The sequence below is a fragment of the Apteryx rowi genome, unplaced genomic scaffold, assembly GCF_003343035.1.
Source record: "Apteryx rowi isolate R43461 unplaced genomic scaffold, aptRow1 scaffold_146, whole genome shotgun sequence".
NCBI lineage: Eukaryota > Metazoa > Chordata > Aves > Apterygiformes > Apterygidae > Apteryx > Apteryx rowi.
Window position 1 is genome coordinate 1,244,605 of NW_020447708.1, and position 26,281 is coordinate 1,270,885.

Consider the following 26,281-nt stretch of genomic DNA (forward strand, 5'->3'; position numbering starts at 1 on the left):
ATGGCTATTCTTTGTAATTATTTTAAGCACTGAAACTTGAAGGTTTATGAGTTAAGTGCTACCCACTCCTGTCCTTTCTAAAGGACTGCAGCATCTTCATGTGAAAAGCATTTTTCAGGAGCAGTGTGTGTTTTCTGCATTATGCATGTCAAACTGAATCATTTAGCAATTGTTCCCTAAATTTGACTTAATTATCTCTCAAAAATGTGTGTATATTTTAGCACAGTCCTAAACAATTTCTCGATGACAATTTGAGATACTTTATTTCATGTAGTTGTCTGCCAATCTATAAATACTGGTTTTACCAACTGCTACATCTCATTCTCCATTTTGTTCAAATGAGCTTTTATTCTACATTGAATACAGTTTTGTTAGTGAAATAGATTTTTTTTTCTTATCCTTTTATTTTTCTACTGAGGAATTGCTTTCTGTCAGCATTTTAAACCAACTATATATTTCTACATTTTAACTTCTGGGGACTTTATATTATATATATGTGTGTGTGTGTGTATTTTATATATATATGTATATATACATATATAAAATATTATATATATATATATATAAAGCTTTGCAAGAAATTCTTGCAAAGCATTCATAAAAAAATAAAAATAAAAAGAACTTACCCCAGTCAAGTGACTACATTTAAGTAACTATAAAACTCAGTAAAAACAACAAATCTTCTTTAACTTTTCAAAATGTATAACAAATATAATCATATTTCTTTGAATTAATGTGTCACATTATGCTACTAGCCTCCAATTGCCAGTTTTGTTCTTATGTTCTTGTATTTATCAATTCTGCTTACTTAGAGACCCATACCCATTCTGATCCTATGAAATGCTTTGTGAAGAATCTCCATTTTACCTGGCAACAGAAGGATCAAAGGCAAAATATAACAAGTCCATGTAGTATTGTGCTGTGTTTCTCAAAGACGTCCATGATTCACTAACCTGAAGTAGATCAAAACAGAAATGAATGTTCTTAGCTTTGATACTAAATAACAGTAGATTGAGCAACTTTACCTATGCTAAGACCTTAGATACAAGTAGACTTCCTTGCTTGCCCCAAAGGGTTTCTGTTATGTGTTAATCCCTATTCTGCATTTTTTTTTTTCCCAGTAGATATTGCAAGATCGTGGAAGAAATACCTGCTCAGCCACAGTGTATCCCCATGCATTCTGGCTGCTGCTTGGGTCCCAGTAGTTCTGAGAATATGGCATTTGTCGTTTAAGTCGTATAAATTGATTTGCTGATTCTTCTGTCAGAAATGGTGCTCCAAGGACACCTGAAATGGAAGCTGAGCAGTATTTATAAYATCAGCAACATATTTTAGAATGTGCACTTAAAAATTTTTTTTTTTTTATATCTGCGTAGCATGTCTTTGGACTGGTAGTTTCTTTAAAAGAATTCAAATATGGTCTTACCTAGATCTTCAGAAAGAATTTTTTTATAGCCTGAAACTAATAAAACAGCTTCTATAAATCATTGTTTTCCTGTTGAATCCAAAGTGGATAAATTTACAACCAAATTAAAGCACTACCTTATTTTTAATGCCAATGTTTTACAACAGAAAATATTTAAACTGGACTTGTGCTCGTCTTGGGTGTGCTGAGAAACTTGAAGTAGTGTGAACTTCACAGTAGCTACCTCTGAATTTAACTGCACTCCCTAAACCTGCTGAAAAGGTGAGGTGTAGTCTTTATTCTCCTTAGCAGCAGCACAGAAACTACTTTCATGGAAGTTATTCTGTGGACAGAGGATATTGTACTTGTAATCTTGTTACCACATTGCTCTAGACATCTTTTGATGTCATTCCAGGTGCAGATGATCTTCTTGAAACAAGAATTCCTCCAAGAAAAAAAGCTAAATTCCTCACTAACTTCATATGAAAGGCTTTGGTAGGGGAAAAGTCTTTTCTTGTTAGTCTCCAGTGTTTTAGACTTGCATCCATTTGGGGCTAAACTGGTCTGAAATAGCATCTCAGTCCAAATGGTACAATCTTTAATGAGTGGCTGATTAGGTTTCAACTCAAATGAAGTCACCCAAACTGAGGCCAGTGTCCGTAAACAAGTTTGCTCCAATTTAGTCATATAGGTTTAAATGAACACCTCAGGATGAACTGCAAGAAATTAGTACAGCTAGGTCAGGCACCTGAACTCTTGTACATCAATAGGTCTGGCAATAGGAGTTTTGCAGGCCAGGCTGTTGCCTCCCTGATGTCTCTCTATTGCTCTTAGTCTTGAGAGGGCAAGAATCTGTTCAAGAGGGAAATCAGCCTGACAGCCTCAAACATTTGCCCTTATGCCCAATGCTGAGCAGAATCCAGGTCACTTGCCATTACTCTTGCTAGTTTTGCTGACCAGCTGCAGTGTGGTAACTCTTTAGGTTTTTTAAAAGAAAACATGTGCTGAGGCCGTAGAGGTAGCAGATGTGCAAAGTAGAATATTTGTTACTCCTTTTCACTTTTATTTCTTCTCAGAGTCAAAAAATTCTTGAAAAAAGGTGAGAAAATGCTTGATTGTACACTTGCTTAGCAATTGATGAACGTCTTGGTAGTTCTTTCCTACTTCAGTTTCTTCAGATTCTAGGTTACTACAGTCAGAAACCAGAGGCAGAAATTTTTGGGGAGGGGGTTTCCAAGGAACACTATCTTTACAAATTTTAACTAACATACAAATAAACCAAAGTTCTGACATCCAATGTGTAAACTCTTGTAGTATGAAGTGCTATCTCTCTCTTAGGGAACTAAGGAATAGCTATTTCTGGACTTCAGAAATCGAGTAAGATTTTGGCCTGGGGAAGAAAAAATATATTTTTTGCATTTGTCCATTAAGCTGCTACACCTCTGTTCCATAGCTGCATGAGATAATACAAAACTAATGCCAAATTTCATTATTTCTCTGGCACCAGTAGAAAATCTATAAGCTGTTAACTTCCCTTTAATAAATTTTGTTTTTTTAGGTATTAAATATTTTGTAAAGTCATGATTACTCTTCTGGACTAAGATACTTGAACTGGGATCAGAAATTGGCTCAGTAACATGCTTCACTTTTGTTTAAATATATATACTTAGTAAGGGTCATTAAACATTAAATTTTATCACCGGCGTGTGCTTTGGCCTTCTGGCTTTGCGGTGAGCTACAATAAAGATCATTAAGTAGCTCTGCTTTTTCTGTTTCTTTTCCCCACTGCCAGTGTCTTCTAAGGGTGAGCTTATAGTTCTGCTGCCTGGTGGGAGAGCGAGGTATTATCTTGGCTCCTGTGGTGCACAGTGCTGCATTTTAAGGGTATTAACTTTCAATTTTTAATACACCGTCTGCTTTGACTGCATCTGTATCCAGTGAGAAATGCCATCCCTAACCATGCTGAATATTCACTTTGATTACAGTGCACCTGACTGCTTCAAGGGGAAAAAAGGACCCAGACTAAGTTTATTTGACAAAGGGGTGTCAGCTCTGCTCTTAGCTTCCTCCACCCCTATTCGTGGCAAGCTCTTGTTCTTCTCTGTCTGCCGTAAAAGCCATCGTGAAAAAGAGTGACTGTGGTGCCTCAAATGCTTCCACCTCTCACATGTGCATCTGGGATCCATCTCCACAGGGCTTGTCCTTAGACGCTGAGGCACGCTGAAGATGCAGGAGTAACCAGGAGGACAATCTGGTAAGTGCCTTTAGACTCAAGCTGATCCCTCAGGCTTACCTCGTTCTCTCTTCACCGTACTGTAAGGATCATTGCGTGTCCCTGAATGGGGCAAACTTCACTCATCTGCAAGGGAGCTCTGGTGAAACTACTGGCTCTCCAGCAACGATCACCTAAGTATTAGTGAGGGGTTTCACTGGGACTGCACGGACAAAAGGGAGCACGTGTTTGCTTGTGCCCTGACAGAGTTCAGAGGAAGGCTGGTCTTAGAGCTGAAACGTAGACCTGGGAGAGTCAGACCAAGCAGCGCCTCTGAATACAGCATGTAGTCTTCAATGAATAACCTATGTCTTGCCTCAGCTTAAGTTTCTCCAGCTGGGTATAATTTTTCTCCACCTTTTGAGTGGCTTACTAAAAATTTGTGGAATCGTTTGTTGCTCAGATAGGTGCTTTATAAACATAGAGTGTTACTGAAGGCCTTTGGGCAGCATGCGCAGCGCTCCATCTCGCAGAAAACTCGCACAGAAACCAGGAGAGTGGAATTTTGGAGCATCCACGTGGGACACTGGAGAGACTGAGGAGCAAGGGCATAGGTAAGAGTTAATGAAATTGCTCACAATGCATAAAGTTGAGCTGAGAAGCATAAAGAAGTTCAAGTTCTAGGAAACAAGGTTAAGTCAGTGTTAAGAAGGCTGAACACATTGGATGTGAACATTTTCATTCAATTCCGTTTTTTCTCTTTTCTCCAAGATGAATATGTTATTTAAAAAGCACATTTAGAGATTAATGGTCCAAAGGGAAAATAGGAGGAATGTGTGTGGGGAGTGAAAGTGAAGGCTGTATCAGCTGCTACCAGTTAGAGTATTTGTTTCCTTTCATAATTTCTAGAGATTCACTCAGCATTCTGAAATGAAAATCAAATTATAGAAAAATTGGCCATTTTTCACATGCCAGATACTTAGCTTGTATAATTCCTGCCATTAACAGATAGTTTTGTCTGGCCTGTACACAGTGTCCAGGGGGAAAACTATTAGTTATCATTACTGCTATGATGTCTTCTTAGCATCTCGTTTTAGCTTAGTGAGAATTGGTATAAGATTAAACTTGACAGAGAGGAGATGGTGGTAGCTTCTTGTCATCTTTTGTCAAAATATCAAATGGGTACTTAATCCAGCCTTGAAGGTCAGAAAACCTGATTATGGAGAAGCTAAACAACAGCTTGGAATTCCAGGCTACTAAGAAAAAAGTATTACAGTATAGCAAGCAAATTACACTAAAAAGATAAAAACAACCTGCACAGCTCTTAAGTTACTCTGCATTAAAATCCCCTCATACCAGACTCATATGGAAGCATAACTCTATTGTGCACAGATAGATTTTTAGAAAGCAAAATACTTAGCTGGGTGCAACTCCAAAAACTCTATAGGGAGATATCTTTTTCAGTCAGCTGAATGCATAATGATCCACTTTGTCATACAGACAAAAATGTAAGTATGGGATTAAATTTTGACACCTTTGTCTGTTTAGGCACTCACTTAATTGCTACATTTTTCTTTTTTTAAAAGCTGAGTGGTAAGAGCCATTGTGTGCTTAGCAGTCTTTGGGGAGAATGGGGAAGCCACCATCTGCATATTTAATGAGAGAGTTAAATGATAAGGAGACACAGACAAACTTTTAGACCTGCTTTAGTACAGAGTACACCTGCCCCTGTAAGGAGTCCTGCTATGCAGATCAGCAGTAGCGTGTAAGCAGTGAGGAGCAATCTCAAGGCCTGGGACCAAACTTTAACCCCGGTGTGCATCCACCCCAGGCAAGAACGGATTGTGTCTGACTTGCTGGGCTGTTTATGAAAAATATGACAATTACTTAGCAACACTTCTGTCTCTCTCAGTGTGCTGTCATATAAACTGGAGCTATTTGTTTCTCTTCTTGCTTTCTGAAGACTATTGCATGTTTCAGACAATCTGAAAACTATTGCCAAAGTTATTTATATCAATGGAACTTAAATGTTATAAGTCAGCAGTTGTTCTTGCTCCTTTCCTTTCAGTCTAGTAATTCTTCTAATTATCGGCTTTGGTAGCTGTGCCTGGTCAAAATGTCAGATCACAGGGGTATGCCTACCTGTGTTATCGGATCTTAAAGCTGGCAGTTGGACAGAGCTAAACTTCAACATGCAGCACTTTAAGCTTGTTGAAGTTGCTGATGCTGACGTGTTGGGAACTTTGAAAAGGTAAATTGAATGCTGCAGTTCAGGTGTGTTTCTTAAAGTTAGATATGAGCCAGAATGAACCCCCATGCTTCAGCTATCTGAATTTCTAAATCCAGAAAATATTTACAAAGCCATACACTAGGACATGGTTGTCTTTTTTTTTCCATCAAACTTCCAAGCATATCCTGGACACACATGTTATAGATCATAAAAATACATTGTGCTAATAAAAATCTTATTTTCATTTTTAGTCAATTTATTCTGAAACATGCAAGGATTCAGAATACCACAATGCAATAATATAAGTGCTGAAAGAAAAGCATGGAAGTGGCTGTTTCTATCTTAGTTGGCTTAGCTAAAGTATTCTTGTAGATTATATGACACTCCATGAAAATCAGGATGTGGATATCTGTCAGTACTTTACAGATGTGGACGGATTGCTGCAGAGAGTTTTGGACTTTTTGGATTTTGCAGACCACCTTTGTGTCACCATGTGTTACCATCTTCTCAGTTGAAAAGCACAGTTATGTTAAAATTAAACACCTGCATATTGCCTTTGCCAATGGTGAAAAAGAGATAGGTGTTTGTGCATTGGCTATGTATCCCTACATATCTGGATGGGGACAGGCACTATAATAAAACTAAATCAGATTTGCTAATACCTGTTGACTGTAAAATTTAAGTCACTGATTGTTAAGTGATTAAACATTGTTCATATCACCCAGTCTTTGGGATTTTGGTCTCATATGCTTATGTTTAAAGTTTGAAGTATAGTCATCTCTATTCTTTGACAATTCTTAATTTTCCAGCACAGAATGCAAGAGGTCTCTGGTTCAGGAGATGAGATCTCAGTCATTAGCAGTCATAAGAGATACATCATTCCCTCATCAGCAAAGGCAGACAAGTTGCAGACACTTAATACAGAATCACCCACTGAACATATTGGTGTGATGCCACAGGTCAGGAAAATTCTCAGGTATCAGTAATAGCAAGAAATATGGCAAAATTCCCAGATAATCCTAGGGAAGGAGCTACTTTCTTTGCAACAGAGGATCAAAAACTCTCCACTCCTTGCTGCAGCACTCTATAAAGGCTGAAGAAAAGCTCCAGGAAACATCCCAGAAAGCCTATTCCCAGAGGTGTGCAGATGATGCAGTACTCATTTGTAGTGGCTGAGCTGAGGGTGTGATGAAGTGTCAGGTTCTCATTAGTTGGCTTACAGGTTCTTTACTAATTCACCACCACCTTGATCATTGCTCAAAGGTTTCACAGTTAATGAAAACCTGAACTGCACATTGCCAATGATCAATGCAGCTTTTCAGAGCTCATTAAAAATCAGTAGTAAATAGTTTTTTCTTGTCTTTTAAAGAAAATAACTTTAGGAAAAGGGCAAACAGGCTGTTGTGAAAGACAGGAATAAAAGGGAGATAAGAGCAAAGATAACATTCTTCCAAAGCAGTGTCACCAGGCTGCTTACAGCCTGATTTCAGTTGAAACTGGATGTGTCATCATGGCCTTTAATGGAAAGGAAGTGAGGTTCAGGAAGACAGGCAAGGACCCAGGAACAGTCCAAGCTCAGGTCTGCAACAGATCAGGGAGTGCAAATAAGGGGAAAGGGAGGTATCTAGATGTGCTCCAACCTGCAGCAGAGAGGGTCTTTCTGTCTCCTTCCCTCCCTGCAGAGCCTCACTGCAGCCAAACCTTAGGGGCATACATCAAGAAAGAAAGAGATTGGCCCAAAAGAGAGAGTATACTTGAAGGTGGCCCCAATTCACAGCACACCTTTTTTGTACCATACAAGGAGAAAACCTCCTTTTTAATAATCATTTCTCAGACATCCTCTTCTCCACTGAGAAAAATGAGTGATTTCATGAAAATGTTACTGCTGCTCCTCTTCTACTTTACTGCTCTGTATAAAAAGTGAAATACTTGGGCTGTTTCCCTCATGTGGGAGGGAGGCTTAATTAATTTATATTTAAGTATTGGCTAAGTCTGTCTGCATCATTGCGTCTTAGTTCTTCTTCTCTTGTCTTTACAGTGTGCGTGTCGGAGCACTCAGATCAAAGAAATGCTTTTAATACATTCATGTGGATGGAGCATCTTTCCATGATTTGGGCAATTGCCCGAGAAGTCTATAGTCACTTAGTGCCTGCCTGCTTTGTTTTAATTTAGTGTGGAGTAAATTAGTCTCACAGCATGCGCATCACTGATCATTGACCATACAAGTCTTTATTTCTTTGAAAAGAACGTTCTTTTAGCCTTAGTGATGCTGCAGCCTTGCTCCATCCATTTGCACACTGGTACAAGTTTTACAAAGTGATTCTTGATTTTAGGTGCCCTGGTTGCAGGGTGTTATAAAGGTCCAATGATCAGACAGCCTGAGAGCTCTGAAAAAATCAGTCCCTGRAGCGATTTCAAATCAGACATCCCAGAAATCACTTCCAAAATTGATCATTTTGAGCCTTTATAAATGCATGTGAATTGTCAGTGTTTCTTACAAACAATAAACGATGTGATCAGAATAATGTTTAGAGAAGACTCTAGAAAAATAGCATTAAGCTCTTTTGACAATTTTAGCAGTTCAGGAAGTCATCCTCTAAGCGACTCTCTCAGCCAGGAATGTGTTCTCACCACTGAGAGCTGAAAGAGTTTCAGCAGGAAGAGCTTCAAAAGTAATCGCAAGGAGCAGAATCAAGACTGTATTTCACAGACTTTGCTATGTAGCCGTGTGCTCGCCCACTCTCCCATATGTCCTCGCTGCAGTGATTTCCAGTTAATTCTCTTCCATCAGCACTATTCTGGCTGTAACATGGTTTTCTTGCCAGCTGACTGTTTAACAAGCCAGAAGGGAATGACAGGAGACAGGGTGCCAGGCACTTACCTGTAAACAGCAGAGCAGGCACCAAAATTTGGAACATTTTCAGAGACATTGCAAATTGTCCAGAAAACGTTTCCTTTGTAAAGCAGGGACAGCCATACAGTTTTATGCTTTGCTATCTTTAGTTTTATAAATCATTTACCAGATATCCCTAAAGTGTTGGTGCAGTCAAAGGGCAGGGTACAGTGCTTAGTTCTGATTTGTCTTGTATGCCTCCGTTTGTACACTTTGGACTTTGCAAGCTCATCCTCTAATGAGACACAATAACTCGTTATTGTGCGGATACATTAACTTCTGCTTAAGCTTTATAATGTGAAAACACAGACTGAGCTTGTTCTGTGCACACTGAACATGGCAGGTGTCTGAGAATCAGGCTTTTGCATAACTATTTTCCCCTGGTTGTAATGGACTATAATGTGTTTTATAGTTTGTGAAATGAATGGTGAGAAATGGTTTTTGAATCAACCTGCTCTGAGAACAGTGTCTAAATATGCAGTGTATTGTAGTTGTATAATGCTTTGATTGAGAAAAACTTCTAAGAAAACCTATTGAACGCAGTGGGACAGGGAGGGAAGGAGGAAGTTCAGTTTCTGCCAACTAGGCAAGGATCACAGGGTCTTTTGTTTTCTCTTTCTGCTGTCAGGAATCTGCAGAGGGTCGACCACTATGAGTTCATGCTATCTTACTTTCTCATGTCTTCAGTTATATTTTGCCTTTTTTTTTTAACATAATTCATTGCCTGTAATTGTTTTGTCTTCTGCAGTCCTGTTCATCTTCGTAAATTCATATACATCAAAGAGAACAGGCCCATGGAAAAGCTGAGCTTTATCACACATTGAGGTGAGTTGATCTGCAGTTCACCAGCTCAAGTGTACATACACTCAAAGACCTTTACATCAGAGAATTAGACCTTGTTGACTTTACAGGTTCCAGGGACCAGACTACATGCTCTTGGGCAGGAGTATATCGTTGTTAGGGTAAGGACAACCATGGTAAGAACCACCCAGTCTAGACAGGGGATGGACCAAAAGTTTGCTGGGAAGTAAAATAGCATTTGCTTATGTAATTATACAGCCTTATCATTTTTATTATCATACAAGGGTGGACAGGAGGGAGGAGGGGAGACATTTGAAGAGCAGGCCTAATAGTGGAATTCCTAACTTTGCAGTAGGTCATTTAGCAACTTAAGTATTTTAGCATTGTTCTTAAAAAAAAAAAAAATCAAAAACCCACAGAATCACAGAATAGTTGAGGTTGGAAGGGACCTCTGGAGATCATCTAGTCCAACCCTCCTGCTCAAGCAGGGTCACCTAGAGCACATTGTACAGGATCGCATCCAGGCGGGTTTTGAATATCTCCAGAGAAGGAGACACCACAACCTCTCTGGGCAACCTGTTCCAGCGCTCTGTCACCCTCACAGTGAAGAAGTTTTTCCTCATATTCAGATGGAACTGCTTGTGTTTCAGTTTGTGCCCATTGCATCTTGTCCTGTCACTGGGCACCACTGAAAATAGTTGTCTTCCAAGATTTATCTTCCCTCCTGCTGTGTGCTGTGCAATTTCACATGAAATGATTCCGTGCCCATAAAGCTAAACTTTTTTATATTGAAGAACTTATTAGTCCCTTGTATAGAAAGTGGCTTCCCAGTGCCATTCCCACCCAAGCCCTTTCCTCCTCTAATCCTGCTTCCCACTTCCATGTAGACATAGAGCTGTCAGGGTCGCCACCTGCCAGCCTCCTCCCTAAATGCTGCTATTGTCCAGTCTCACTTCAGCTCAGGATACCTAAGAGGAAGCCAGTGTCCTTCCCTGGCCCTCTAATGAAAGAAATAACTATATTCAGTGTGGGAGTTGTATATGCTCAGCTGTCTCACATATAAAAGCTTTTTGGAGACAGATGTGTTCTTGGCTGTTCTTTGAGGGCATTATATAGGCAATCTGGACATCACTAAAAATCATGAAAAGCCGAATGTTCAGTGTTTACTGAATATAGAATTTTAGATGTTAATCACTAACAGACATGCAGACTGCTCTTTTTTTGGAAGATGTATGACTTGGCCCAATGGCTCAAATCTTCGTATGGATAAATGAATCATCATATCATTCTCATATGATACCCTCCCTCTCTTGTCAAATTTCTGTTCCCTACTTTAAAGCATGGAAAGCTTATTCAAAGGAGTTGTCACCAGAATATTCAGTACAAGTTAAACTCCCCCCCGCACGTCCTTGTCTCATTTACAGAAATAGCTGAGATATTGGCTGAAATGCTTCCAAAAAATTTCAGCCTGAGGCAGACACCTGACACGTTTAAAAAAAAAAATCAGATGAAATGATAAAAGTTTAACTAAGTTACAACCAAGTGAAAGTAGGATTATATAAAGAGACGTGTCAGGCAATCTTAAATGGTACCAGCTTTATCAATGAAGTTCAGGTCAGGCTTCAAACAGCAGAACTCTAAGTTAGGAAAAGATCAGAACATCTTTTCTTTTACCTTTCAGTAATTTTAGACAGTAAATCACCATTTCAGGGGAAAGATCTATGTTTTTCATCTACTGGTATCAAATTAAAGGGTTTTTTTTCTTTTAAGAAAGGGGGTAAAAAACTAAAACAGTAGCTGATTATGGCTGGAACAGTTTTAGAAAGAAGTGGAACAAAAGAGACAGGGCCTGTCTCAAAAGCATACTAGGGAAGAAGATGACCATCGGCTTTATAATGTGGTCTCTGTGTCCTGAAATAATTTTTCAAGGTGTTTTTGACTAACGAAGTAGTTGCAAAATAGCTAATTTATAAAATATCTGAAATACATAGGGGTTGCTTATCTTTAAGATTGCTTGCTGCTTCAAGTTCATTGAGATCAGCTAACAGATGGTGAAGTTATTTGGAAAGGGCAAACAGATAGGAAACCAGTCTACAAAGACTGGGTTAGGGAACAGAAAGGAAGATCCAGTTGAACAGTTTGAGGTCATGAGCTCAAAAATACCACATTCTTTTTCTTGCTTGGCAACTATTTCACACCTGTACCTGTGTCTCACAACAGTAAGCTTAACTCTTTTGGTCCAGTTTTGCCGTCTAAATATAAAGACAGTCTCTCATATTTTGCAAAGTGCTATGTAACTGTGGAAAACTGTCATCTTCTGTGTGGATTTAATATCAAATACCTCATTTGTTTCAGTCTGTCTAACATTTACCAGTTGTGTTTGTTCAACTCCAGGACACCTTTGACTTAAGTGTTTCTGCTTACACCAGTCTTGAACTTAACTTTATATTTTAAAGTGTTTGAAAATGTCTGTTGTGTTGCTGCGATATCTTTTTGGAATGCAGATGAGATAAGTGCAAGTAGTTTTTAGGAGAACATAAAATGTGCAGGGTGTGGAAGGTTTCTCTCTCAAACCAGAGCAGTAAAAACATGTACAAAAAGTTGTACACCATCCTGGGGACAATCTACTATAAATGACTAGAAACAGGGTGTGTATTAGCAGTCTAAAGAGCCTGAGAACTTTTTCACCTTGTCTTGGTATTATGTTTGTCATTCTCTGTGTGATTTGGACTAGCTAAACTGAGCAAGGATGCAGTGCAAAGGTAAACTTGAGCCACTTGAGCAATGCCCTTCAAGAGCCCATGCATTAGGAACACAACGATAGCTTAATGTTTAATGTTTCTTGATGGATTCTCAATACCTTAGGTTTGTAACCAGCTTTTAAATGCATATTAGCTTTCAATATCCATCACATTCTGTGGCAATCCACAGTTGAACTAGTGCTGTGTGAGGCAGTGTTGAACCCAGCAGCTGACAACTATTTGAGGAGAGTTTCTTCTGTCTCCTTTGGTCTCATGGGGAAAGTTGATATTAGCCCAGCTACATAATTCTGTTTGCTGTTTCTCAGCCGGTGGGAAGGCAGGAGTATTGGCATTGGGACTGTCTGCAGTGTGGGCACTGCTAGCAGCTCAACACAAAAGACAGTCCTTGGCAGAAGTTTTGGAAAGGTCCTGGGGGCTTCCCTGCACTTTGCGTCAGTTGCTGATTCCTTACTGAATTACTCCAATTACTGTTTTCTATACTCTGCCCTGCTGCCTCCAAGTAGCGCAAGTCTTGGAAGGCACCTGCTGGGAGCCTGGCACTGGAGATGGGTATCAACATGTGGACTAGGGGCAGCACTCTGGCTCCAGCTGCTGCAAGCAGTGCTGGCACAGATGCCTCTCTGAAGTCACCAGCACCGTGCTAGGATGCTCATGTGCAGCCTGTCAACTCACCTGTCTTTACAAAATGTTCCTGCTGCTGGGGAGTTCATTCTCTCCTACTTTTCTAAGGTGATGGTGTAAAGGCAATTTATGTACCTCTGTGTGCAGCGGGATTGAACTAAAAGCAACAGGGAGATGTAATGTGAGCAAGTTAACAGGCCATTTATTAGCTCCTGTTTCAAATGCCTAGCATGTTTTGAAGTTAGCTTGCTGTCATATGGTAAGATATTTGCCACAGCAAGACTGTGCATTTTATACTTTCTGGCTTGGAAGTGTATTTTAGTTCAGGTTTTTTATTCCAGTCAGTTCCAGCTCTTGCTGAGCCCACATTCGCCTGTGCAGAACAGCACTGCCAATCTGGCTGGTTTTACACTCCAGCACTTTTCTTCTGTTCATTTTTGTGACTCCTGAGTGCAGGCCTGAAGCTCTCTTGACAGAGGGAAAAGGTGTAAATGTTTTAACTGGCCATGTTTTCCCAGCATTGCACCACGTAAAACTTTCACTTTTTTTTTAGGATAAATATTCCTTGGTTTGCAGGACTGCAGGAGCTGGCACTGGGAGCGCTCTGCCACGGTGGGGCCGGGAGCTCACCCCTTCACACCCCAGTGCTGGTGCCTGCAGAGGAGCTTTGCTCCAGGAAAATGCCCCGAGGCAGGAGGTAGAGCTGAGAGCAGGCGACAAAGCCACCTCCTCCTGCAACAGAGGCCATTTAAGGTCAGCCTTAGCTTTTCTCCAGGCAGGAGCACTTTGCATTGCATCCACAAAGCATCTCTTTCACGACTAGCTGCAAGCAACCTGTTGGGGCACAGCCATGGTTCAGCAGTGGGCAGTGGTGGCCAATGCACCCCAGCAAGCACTGGGGTGGCCATGTCCATGTGCCCCTGCCTTGAGACCCTGTGCTGCGCTACAGTACCTGCCTGCCAACTCGTGAGTCACTCTGGGCTGGGCTCTGAGAGCATCTGGGGGCTTCTGCCTCCATTTTGTGGTCACAGCACCTCACCAAGAACTAGTGAGACTTCGATCGCTCTTTGGGTGCCCTGGGTGCTCTCACATTGGGCTGCCACTGTGGGGAGGCCCCAGCAGTTGGTATTGGGGCAGCAGGGCCGTATCTGGGGCACCCAGCAGAGTGGCCACGCTGGCCTGTCCTCCCTCCGGCTACGTTTCCAGGGTGCAGTAAGGCAGTCTCCCCCCTGCGCCCCCGTCAGTCTCGCCAAGCCCCACTAGTGAGTCTAACACCAGCACGTGCCACCCACAGGCCCAGATCTCCTAGCCCTGTTCCTAACACATGGTGAGTGGCCAGCACAACCAGGGACTTCATTTTCCTTCCTTTTTATGGTGTTATCAGTGCAAAGTTTAAGAAGGAATGCCAAAATTCGGTGGAGTGGCCTGGAAACTTTAATAATCATCGCTTTGAGTGTTCCCCTCATTTACAAAGGGAAATTCAAGCTCAAACATGACTGTAATGTCTAAGAAATACTGCATCTCTTTTGTTGCAAAGGTTTTAATAACTAATCTTCTAATGTACTCCTTAGAGTGTTTACTGTGTTGCATACGCATTTGTCTACATTTTCAGCAACTTTGTTATGCTTTACATTATACCTGATTTTGTATCTATTAAGTGTCCTATTTTCAGGGAATTTACCATTGAACTCAAGTGTAGGTCCAAGGATGTAATCGCGTGGCCAGCTCAATCAGTGCCACTGATAACTCTCTGAAGCTGGCCTTGCTCTCAGCTCACCTAAACACAGCTGCCCCAGTGTAACATGCTGGCGTAAGACTGCACAAGAAGCTGGAGCAACGTGCAAAATCTCTAAGAAGCTGTCAGTACTTTATCTTCTGAACCCTTACTTCCTATTGTGCAAAAGATTATGCAGTCTTGGGGCTTTTTTATTTTTTACTTCAGATTTCTGCTTTAAAATCTCCTGCAGCGGCATAACCTGCCATTCTCATGTGGCAGCCAGAAATTGTCACATCTTTCAAGACAGGTTGCTGCTGTCTGATCCTGCTCCAGTGTAGATATTAGCTGACAATTCTTGGAGCTGTTCTAATCTATCACTCCTTATCCAGGACAGAGCAACAGGGGCTTGCAGACACAAAAAAAACGTTCCTCTTGGTGTAGTATAAGACTACATCCAGAATGTCCTGTATGTTTTTCCTTCTTTTCTGCCAGCAGTGCTGTAGGAGCTGAGGTAGGTGCAACTTGGGTAGCTTAAAGCAATTTTAAATGCAGAATTCTTTAAGTCCTCTCTCTTCCAGAAATTAATATATATTGCTCCCAGCCCTGCATTGATTCGTGACAGTGTTCATGAAGTCGGACTGAGCTGGTCAGGACAGGACCTGTTGATTCAGTTTTCTCTTACATGAGCCCTTGGAGAGAGGCCGTGTGCATGTGGCTTCTCAGCTAAGAGAGTAAAGCTGTTGGGAGTGTCTTGTGCTGTCATCCCCTTTCTACTTACGTAGTGCAGCAGTTTCTAACATCTACAAGCAAACAAATGTTTAACTTGCGGTAAAGTCAATTTTTATTAGTTCTTTCTAAAAGCTGAATAACATACAGCCAAAAGTATTGGCTTTGACGTATAGGATTAAGGGTTGAACTGTAGCCTGTATTCTCATAAAACTGGGAAAGTTAGTGTCCAGATGAGAAATATGACAAATTTTGTAACTGGAGCAATATGAGGAGCATTGTTAGTGCTCTCACAGGCTGCAGTGGGAATTAACTGCTATTGGTGTGACTTCCGACACAGGTGTATTTAACACAGTTGAGTTAAATCCTTGTTCTGTGGAGTCCATCTGTTAATCTGGCTTCAATCCTCCTGTCACCTGCTGTTGCTGAATGTGGGATGAACAGATCCTTATGTGCACTTGGAAGATAAGGCCCGGTTTTAAATCTCATTGTAGTGGTAAATCAGGAATAGATCCACTAGGATGGAATTACATAGGTGTGAAAACAGGGTTGATCTTACTAATTACAAATATATGTGTCTGCATAGCTCTCGCTCTTCATAGGTCATGCTGTCATAGTACCACAAAATGGTTTGGTTTTCTACTATTCAAAAAATATATTAGCCTTATATCTCAGTAGGGAATAGCCCTGATAATTGTATCACCACTTAAAATGTTGGAAATAAATGTACAAAATATAACATGGATGAAAGATTAAGATGCAGTGTGAGCAAGGGTTTAGACACCTTGGTCAGCATTTCAGTGTTTAGAAGTCTTTAGCAGAACCCTTCACAGTTGTGTGTTGTATCTGAATCATCAGACAGAGCTGTTTTCACCTGACTCGGGATGTCTGAAACTGAGGGTGCCGCTCATGTTCATGAGTTCATGTTCATGACACAGTTAATTTGCTATTGCTAATTGCTTCTTGTTCTTAAAAACGTTCACAGTTATTTATTTTAGGTCTACTCATGACTTCTTCAGAGCAACTTCTGAGATGTTTGACAATGCCTGGTAAATATCATGCTTTTAAGAACCAAATATTTTTCATTTTTGTGGAATCTGCAGTGACTGCCTGAGTGAGGAAGATATTCTCTATCAGCCAGTTGGTAAAACCTTTGACAAAATCAGCCATACTCTACAAAACTGCTAAGGAGGATAGTAAATGAAACATGATCTGAATGAAGCGGCTGGAATGTTTTGGTATTTTATTTTTTTTTGTTTGTTGTTTGCTAATAAGAGAAAGTTTTATAGAACCAAGCCTATAGTGTTGTCTTCCCTTTGCTACTACAACGACTGATGTCTGGGGCTACTCTCTCTCTAGAAAATATTAAAGCCATTCACTGTATCTTGTAGGAAAATGGAACAAAACTTAATGACAAGCTGTTATAACGGTTTGTCAGATTGTTTGAAAGAAATACACTCCTTAATCAGCACTAAAACTGGTAAGCTATCGAAAGCTGAGATGGCATGATGGAAACCTAGGCTGAAGTCTCTGATCTTTATGTCTGGATTTCTGGGTTACTGTCTATTGTAGGGATAGGAAGTTAAGGTTTCTCTCTCATGTTAGCTAATGGACCATAGTCTAGATCCAACACTTCTAAATGCAAAAACTTATGTTGCAACTAACATGTTACTTCAAGAGAAAATGACATTTTCTCATTAAACAAATATGTTGCAATTAAGTGTTTCACTAAAAAATTCCCATCAGTCGCTCCAACTAGTGTAAAGAAGATCCAGCCTTTAGCTGCCAGTTAATGTTGATTTAACTTGTTTTTTCAGCATTGTTCCTCAAAGAAGTAGTTTTGGCTGACTGTGATTTTACCATCTCCTGTGGTCAGAGAGTATACACTTTCTAAAACATACTCTTATCACACATGCAGATTTATTCTCTTCCATTTCTTTATTTAATAGAACTAATGCTTTAAAATATCTATCAAGGATAGAAGGAAAATCTCACTGTGTGTAAGTCACTAGCCAAAGTTACTTCATAAAGTTAAGCCACCATAGCTCAGCAGTTGTACGTGGGGAAATGGTAATTTTTTAATGTAATAATTTCTAATGATTTAAAAAAAAACAATGAAAAAGTAATTCCCAATACTAGAAACTTTCTTTTTAATCAGAAACCAAGTTACATTTCTGAGACATAAAACAGTTTTTTGTAAAGTTATGAATACAAAGAATAGCTTTCTAGCTTTTAAGGATTTTTAAAATATAAAATGCCTGGATGAAAAACTGAAATACTATGTCAAGATGAAGGGAAATGGCCAGCATTTTCAACTTTTACAGTAGAATCTCTTTATTTAAAACTGGAGGTAGGAGAAAAATTTCTTATGACTGAATGCTTCCAGGAAGCTATTAAGTAAAGCATGCCACAAAAACATGATATAACAGGGACTGAATATTGGCAAGGTGTTAATTCATCAGTGTGCTTCGTGAGCTCAGAGATACAGATTTTGTCTTATAAAATAAGTTGTCCAAGTCTCTTAATGCCTTCTTGATAGGTTGGAGAGCGGTGAGGGAGGAAAGGGTCATTTCAAATGTACTTGTGAGATAAAGGGTAATGTAAGGTAATGTAGTACTAAAGCTCCTCTCTACTTTGCGAGAAACTAATGTTCTTTGAATTACCCATTGGCAATCTGTGTCTTGAAGTTTATAGGTGAGATTATTGAAGTGTAGAATGAAGCAATTAAAGAGAGATTCTCTCTGTACCTTGCCTCTTGTCATTGACGAGGCTGCAGAAAACACCTGGACTAATATTTGTCTGGTCCCTTTGCTGCTCAATATTTGTAATGTCCTATAAAATGCTTCCACCGCCCCCACCCTTCCCCCCAGAATACACGGTTTTGATGATAGTGAGATATAATGGAAAGGTCTGTGACAAGATCTGCTTAACCACATCATTAGAGGATCAAATAGGAAGGGGTAACCGTGACAAAAAGTCAGTCTTTGTGAAATTAAGCTCTGAGATCTGTCATCAAACCCTGTTAGCTGGAGATGTGCAATTCCATCCACATCAGTAGCATTCAGGTGTTAATAAAAATGAGCAATTAACTGACAAAGTATCAGCCTCCGAGGCACTCTTGAATGTCAGATCATACCTAGGTTTCGATGCTGTAGTTGTATCTCAGCGAATTCCCTCTGCAAGTGCTCCATGTCAATGATATGCATTCAGTGAAGTGCTCGACGTCGATATGAAAATCTGATTGAAATACAAGAATTCTAAAAGCTGCAAATCAACTTCTGGAATACTTAATGGCTATTTTATTATTTCTTAACTGCCCCTGACATGTTTAAGCTTTCTGACCTTCCCCTTGCATCAGTAGCAGTCTCAGCTTAATTTCTCCTGAAATATTCAGTAGCTTGCATTCTGAAGCTTTCCACCTCTTAATCCTCTATTGTCTCTCTTGATATCAACCTTAGCTGCTGACATGACAGCTTTTTCCAATATGTATGTGAACTAAATGGTTTGGATAAAAGCCAAGGAGCATCGTGCCTCCTGGAGAATTGTAGTAAACAGATATTGCATTAAGACCTTGCTAGCCAGAGTTAAAAAAAAAAAAAAAAAACTAGCAAACTATTGCCTGAAAGACAACTTAATTCTATAAAGCTCGTGAAGGACACACAGGGCTCACTGCTCTTGGTCAGCTCCATTTGCTGTGGGGTCTTCAGTGTCACTTAGCTTGCTACAAATGGATACAAATGGCTTTGAAGTTTAAATGACATCTCTTCTGTGGAAGGGCTTTATTTCACTCCTGCAGATAACTTGCTGAGGTGAAAACTAATGCTTCTTGCTTTGGGGGGTTTGTACCTTTCTTTAATTCTTTTTTTTAATTTATTTTTTTAAGGAAGACTTTTGTTCGGGAGTCCCTTCCCCCTTGCAACAGTCAGCTACAGAGCAGTCTGGCAAAGCCGGCACAGGACAGCCACCGCCGGGTGCTGCCGGCGTTGCAGCACGGGGGCCCGAATTGCTCACTTGCCTGTGTGATTCGATGTGCCAGATGGTCGTGTGCACACTGAGTCCCAACCTGCTCCCCCTTGCCATTGCCCCGGATGAGGCTGGCTGCTCCTCCTGGTACTGGCAGTGCCGTCACTTGGGCAAGGCAGGTTCGGGATGGCGCGCGGGGGAGGAAGCCAAGCCAATCCCTACCGCTGCTCCTCTCATCCTTAAGGGGGACAGACTCAATGCCCAGTGCTGTGTCTTTTCCCCCACCGTTGGCACAGGGGGAGGTTGTCGTGGTTGTTTTTGTGTGCGTCTGTCTAACTCCTACAGCTCAGACTCCCTCTGCTAAGGGGCTGTTCAGTGCTGCCGTTGCAACAGCTCCTCAGTGATGACTCTTGCCTGTGGCCCATGCAGTGATTTCTAAAAAACATAAAATAGTTCTGTGGATTGCTTAGCGTTTTAAGATGATGAGCTTTGAGGCTGTATACCAAAGCGTTTGTCTTAATGCAGCACTAGGTGACTGTTCCTGCAAGCAGATTTCTGTAGTCTCGGGTACTTTGAGGGTCACAGTTGGGAACTGGCATGTTACTATTATTGCGGTGACGTGGGATGTGTTAGCACTGGGTTGGCATCCCCAGGTTCCTTCGGCAGGACTGCTGCAACACGGTGCCCTGCAGGTTTGCAGGAAAGAGAGAGCTTCTTTCCCTCCAGCATGAATCTAGCAATAGTACAGGAAAGGAGGAGAGAGAAGAAATACATTAAGACAGCACAGAAGCAGACTCGAGTTGGGTTTTTGGTTGCATGAATTTTGCTTTTCCTCTCTGGGAATATCACAAGGGAGAATATAGTTCTCTGTTTCAAAGGACTTTTCAATTAAACTTCTATTAGAGTTGTATGAATTAGAATGATTCATTTCTCAGCTTAGAGGCCCTGTCAGTAACTTTGCTCTGTTAAGTTTCAGAGACTTGGGAGCTACCAGACTTGACATATATACTAGTAAGCACAGTAAGCCCCTTGACAGAGGAAGTCACACTAATTGCCCCAGGTAAACACATGGAGAGTGAGTGCGCTGGTCTGTGGCCAGCTCTTCTGTTTAACTCTCTTGCCTGCACACTGTCTCAGGAGTTGAAAACTCCGCTTTGGAAATGTCAGGTGATGACATTTTCATTTCCCTTTGAAAACTATCCCACAGTCAAATGGATCTTACCTTTTAGGAAGCTTTTTCTTTTTCCTCCTTTTTTTTTTTTTTTCAGACTGTCTTCATGCTTCAAATAAAAGGGATGAAAAATAGTGTATTTTGTATTTGAGTGCATAAACCTATTCCCTGGCATCAGCAGTGCCAGTAAGCATGTTAATGTATTGTCAGTTCAGCTTCCTTGCAGAAAAAATCTTTGTTTTTTTCAGATGAGCTGTTCTCAACTGACCTTTCTATTCTCTGTCACTGATAGAAGAGTTCTGTCTGCTGCACAGGGCTGAGCCTTCTCAAGTTTGTTCTGGCAGCTGATCCTGCTAGAAACTAGAATTGAGCCGGTCTAATCCTCCTACCACCACAGGTTTCTGACAGTAAAGATCCAACCTTTTTTTTTTTTTATTGTTATATGTGGGAAATTTTTAAATAAATCTGTATATAATACTGAGATATCTCAGAAACGAGTGTCTTCACTTGTGCTCCTCCCTTCTTCTTCCATATGTGTTGTTTGCCTCCGTTGCTGCCAGGAGCCTCAGCTGCAGCCTTGAATGGAGGCCAGCGTTTGCATAGCTCTCATCAGGTTTGAAAGGGGTGCCAGGGCAAGTTTCCTTTCTGCACAGCTTGGAACAAAATGAAATGTGTCCATATGTAGAAAATAACTGCAGTAAATGGCAGAAAATTAGAGGTAGAATAGCACATTAGAACATTTTATCAGTTCTTTTCTGTGGGAGTGAACGAAAACTTATAACCAAAAGACTGAACTCTGTCTTAATTTCCAAGCATGGGGTTTTTTTTGTTTTTGTTTTTTTTTTCCAGTGGATAGTGATGGGCTACTTTCTCTTATGCTTTTTGGATGATAGATGTGGCATGACCCCTAGTAAGCTAGTTACATGAGTGCTCAACTGCATAGCTAAAATGAATTTTCTTTAAACTAATGGAATACCATATATGTAAAGTCATTTATTAAAAGGACAAATATGCTTAGATCAATAAAGAACATTTGTACATTATTTTGCTAGAAGACAAAAATAATATTAGTTTGGGGGATTGTTTTTTGTTTCTAAGATGACTGTGCATTTTCTTAGAGGAATAAAATGTGAAATTGATCTTTATAAAAGCCTGTCTGGCTTGCTTTAAGCAGTAGCACCACCACATGTCAGGAAGCAGCCAGAGGTCCAAAGCACAGTGTTTACTCTTAATTCTGTGACTAAAAAGACTCAATAAAACCTGCTTTAAGGAAAATATTGAATCGTTCTTGTTAAACCCATAAAAGTAGGATATTAATCGCAGTGTCCAAGCCAGATTCAGTTCCCTGCTGAATAACCTTCCTAAAACTCTTCTTCCACCTTTGCTCAGTTTTATGACATTTCTCATGCCGTGCCTAAATTGTTTAAGGTTACAGTGTTCTCCCTGACTGCTGCATTGCCGTCTCTCCAGAGCTCACATTTCACTAGTTGGCAGGTGCAGTCCTTGCTGGCTTGAGAATTCCTGTGTTGCCTTTTAGGTTTATCAATACATGTTGGGATCTTCTGGCAGAAAAAAGTAAGGTGAAAATCTAGCAACAAAATCTCCCTCTTGCTGACATCCTGAAAATTGCTTTTCCCTTTAAATAGCACACTGGTAGGAATTAAGTCTGGGACTTTCATGTTCTCTCAGATAGCCACTTAAGATAAGCTTTTGCTTAAGCCACAGGCATTGAGAAGTCAAAAGAGCACTTGAAAGCACTTTTTGCTCTGAATTCTCAAACTTCATTGTGACATGTAGTTAGTGCCATGGAAAGCTGAGGAACAGCAGTGCGGTTAGAGACTCAAAATAATACTGGCAAAGGTGAGTGTATATGAACTTTTGTTTTGAAGCTAATGAGAAAAGAAGCTTGCAAGGAATACTCATTCATCTCCTTAAAATATCTAAAATTTTAATTAAAACATGATTTAAGCATAAAGTACTATATACTATTTGTTATTTAAGTGTGGTGTCTAAATCCCCAGTCCCAGTATTGTGCTTAGGCCAGGTAAAGAATAACCATTGGTGATCAGTTATTTGGATAAGGCCATTTATCCTCTAAATTCAGTATTTTTAAGAAAACTCAACTCAATGCCATCTGCTCATGAGAAAAGAGTCAACATATACTCAGGTCTCTGCATAGTGTATTTTCTTATGTGGTCCCACATAGGCATTTYCTAAAAGTTTTTTCTTGCAAGTGAGTGTAATGGTGGTAACTTTCATTGGTTTGAAGACTATGTGGTATGAATTTGCATGATTTTGCCATTGTGTTTTACAAGTCGACATAAGGATAGCATTAAAGTGTTCTAGTACAAGAATGCTCTAGCTTATAGCTTATTTCTCTCAAGGAAAGTAAGTAGAGCATTTCAGTGGGGGAGTTCTTAGCTCTCTCAAATTGTTTTCTGGCATTCTCCTGATGTGTCTTTTTTGAGACAGCATTTGCCTTTTTTTCTGAGTAGCCAAATACCTTTTGATGACAAAGCTATCTTTGTGATTTTGTATTTTGGTTGTTTCATGTTGCTGCCAAGTAGATAATGCAAAGTCTATGTCTTGGTATTTTTAAGCCTGACACATGCTGAAAATAAACTGTTCCCAAGATGATATTGCCAGGTATTCTTGCAAGCCAGCTCTATGTATTTAATTCTTTGAAAGACATCTGACAAGTCAATTTTCCCTGGAAGCAGAGCTCTTCATTACCTACTGAAGCTATCAGTACATACCAGATCTACTGGTTCTGTAATTAAAGAAAAAAAAAAAAAAAAACAGCTTCCAAAGAGCATGTGTGTTTGCAGTAGTGGTATTTTGTGATGGAGCAGTGAATCTCAGTCTAGTTTGTAATTTTGACATTGCCAGACTGCTGATCCCATTAATGACAAGCCGCTGGCTCTTGTGTTTCTCCTTATATTGGAAAAAGGAGAACTGTTCTTACCTCTCCTGAATACTGAAAATCAATATACTCATACTTTTGAAGTATCTAGATCCTCATATAAAACATGATTCAAATATTGGTTAATTTGTAAATAAGGTTAATATTTATAGTTTAATGCAAAATTTGATATTAATAGTGATCGTGATTTGGGTAGAAAATGAATCAGGCCATTGGAGTCAGGCCATTTGTCTCTGAAATACAGTATCTTGATTCTGCCAGTGGCTAGAGCCCAGTTTTGGGCCAGGGAGAGGTGTTTGTGTCAGCTGGACTGAGTTAGCTGAGGAGGGAAAAAATGTATTGGATTCCTGTTAAACTGAACAACTAATAATATATACTTGAGTTCTCATAAATGCTTTGTTCTGAAGTATCATGAATGATAATGGTACAAAGAAAATACTGTATGTTTTTGAAACTGCACATTGTGCAAGTTAGGGTATTATCTAATGAGTGCCTCACAGGCACAATTCAGTAAATAAGCAGTCTGTTTGTGTTTCAGAGGAAGCAAATGATTTTATTTGTTCTGGAAGTTTTTCTAAATGGACATGAGGCTCCAAGATGATTAGACTCTGTGACAACAGACTGAAGTCTAAGGGTTTGCTTTTAAATCATTGGCTCATAAGCAGAGGTCTCTGATTGATTTTTAAATAGTGGCTCACTTTATGGTAAGTTCCAAGAACTAAATGGAACACAGTTATATAATTATGAATAGTGAAAAGCTAGTGAGTTATCTAACACACTGTTTAACTTACAGTTGTTGCTAGTAATGAAGATGAAGCTCCTGAATTCTAATTTTCTGGCTATCTCTAAGGTATATTTCAGATGTGTATTTCTTTATCATTCTGCCTCCCATTGCCTTAAAGGTTTTCAGAAGAATGCTGCCAGTTGTCATTCGCATTCTTGCTTTGTATGGATATAGTTTCCAACTGATCTAGTTAGGAAGTATAGATAACTACCTGGGTCTGAAATGATTTTTTCCCCCTCTACAAACTGTGTTTATCCTCAAATTATCGTGAACACAACAGCACTAGTACTGCAGATTTAATCTGAGCGTGTTAGAATAGGGGTGTCAGATGTGCTTCTGTCTTTTTAAAATAGAACAACATCTTGACAACAAGCTATTTGAAAGTAATTGGCTCTTTTCTAATTTTATTGCATGTGAATAGGAAAAGATTTCATATTATTCACTGACAAAGAAGATGCAATGACATGTTCACTTTTCAAATGTTTTGTGCGAAAGAAGGTCTTAATGAGGTAGGTTTTTTTTTTTAATTGTCACAAAAGCGCTTTCGGTAAAGCTTTAAGTATCCTTTCAATATGATCAAATCTAAAGCTCTTAGATTTTTAAGTGACTGATGTTTCTAAATCATCTGTTTATATTGTTTTGAATAATAAATGTATAAAAAACATACTTAGGAAAATTGAAATTTGTCCTTTTTTTTTCCTTTAGAAAGTATGTCTGTGAAATACGATCTTCATTCAGAAATCACTGCCTGTGTTTTCTAGGATTACTTTTTTATAGAAAGGTCAGTTTGTTATGTGGAGTCACTTGCTAATATCTGAAAATCAAGAAGATGCCTAACTGTGATCCCTGCCCTGTGGGGCCTGGTGTCATGCGGTGAACTGCACCTCCTACGAGAGCCCCCGGTTTCATCCACTCTTGCTGCCCCTCTCACCAGACTGGGTGCTGCTCAGGAGAAGCCACATGTGGTCGTCCTTTCTAGGGTGAGCAAAGCAGCTTTCTAGAGCTGTGGTTGAATAATTAACTTCTGATATAACTGAAAACAACTTTTCTAGAGAAATGGCTCATTGGTTTGCTTCATTAAGAGGTACCACATCAAGTCTAGTGCAGCTGACAGGGTAAGCAACAAAATAAGGGCTGAAAAACATGAAAAAGAAGTGGACTTGAAAGCATGAGTGAGAAAAAGAGAAGGAGGGAGCAACATAGTAAGAGCTGTCATAATAAAGCATCTAACTCATAAACTTTTATTTGGAGACCCAAAACATTTATTAAAGCAGCAAGAACTAATCAGAATGACCAGAGAGAAAGTGTGTGGTCTGGGCTTGGCTTTGGGGCAGTGCTCTGACTAATAACCCGTCTTATTTAAAGGTTGGCTCAGACCTGTGCTGATTGAGGAGGGAGACACAAATGGAGTAAATGGGCTGTGCCAGACCTTTGCCCACAGGAAGAGATGGCCAAAGATGCATTTATACGACAGCAGAGCTGCACTCTTACACCTTCGCATAAAGTCTTCTTGCCCCCGTGAGCAGAGGAGAGTGGAGCCCTCTGTGGCTAAAGTATAACGACACCCGGAAATACCTGAAGAGCAGAAGGCCACCGAAGAGGGACTGGATATCTCCATAGGTGCAACACAATGCTAATTTAAATGCTAGCAGTTCACATCCTGATCTGTATGAAGGACTGTTAATAGATACTCACCCCCAATAACTAATGGACATTTTCTCATACGCAGGCCTCAAGTAAGAAAACTGAGAAATCTTCAGCACATGCTTTTGCTGTGGTAAATATTAGCTTTGCATCTGATAAGGATAGATATGATTCCTTCATGACAAAAAAAAAAAAAAAAAGGCAAGCATCTTCATGCTGTAAGTATAAAAAAACAACATCAAAAACATTTCAGGTGTGTCGGGGAAAAAAACACAAGCGTGAGTGCAGCGCTTGCATAACATGATTACAAGGGATGAGGGATGGGGAACCGCAGCTGCAGCAGAGCTTGCTGCTTCTCCTCTGGGGTTGCTGCTTCTGCCCTACTGCGTTTCCTGGACTGCAGTACACCAAAGCATGGACTTCAACTTC

General features: G+C 40.0%; 1 protein-coding gene and 1 long non-coding RNA gene across 2 annotated transcripts; one reads left to right on the forward strand and one right to left on the reverse strand.

Annotated features, from left to right (window-relative positions):
* Positions 1–775: 775 nt before the first annotated feature.
* On the reverse strand, positions 776–8,777 carry CUNH3orf85 (chromosome unknown C3orf85 homolog). Its single transcript, XM_026058375.1, has 2 exons — positions 8,729–8,777; positions 776–1,287 (listed from the first exon to the last, which is right to left on the reverse strand). Exons 1-2 carry the CDS (start codon positions 8,775–8,777, stop codon positions 1,082–1,084), a joined length of 255 nt encoding a protein of 84 aa, XP_025914160.1. The 3' UTR covers positions 776–1,081.
* On the forward strand, positions 4,050–26,069 carry LOC112962328. The gene is made up of 5 exons (XR_003252253.1): positions 4,050–4,231; positions 9,489–9,565; positions 24,630–24,717; positions 24,914–25,188; positions 25,574–26,069. It is a non-coding gene; the product is annotated as an uncharacterized LOC112962328 (long non-coding RNA).
* Positions 26,070–26,281: the final 212 nt, after the last annotated feature.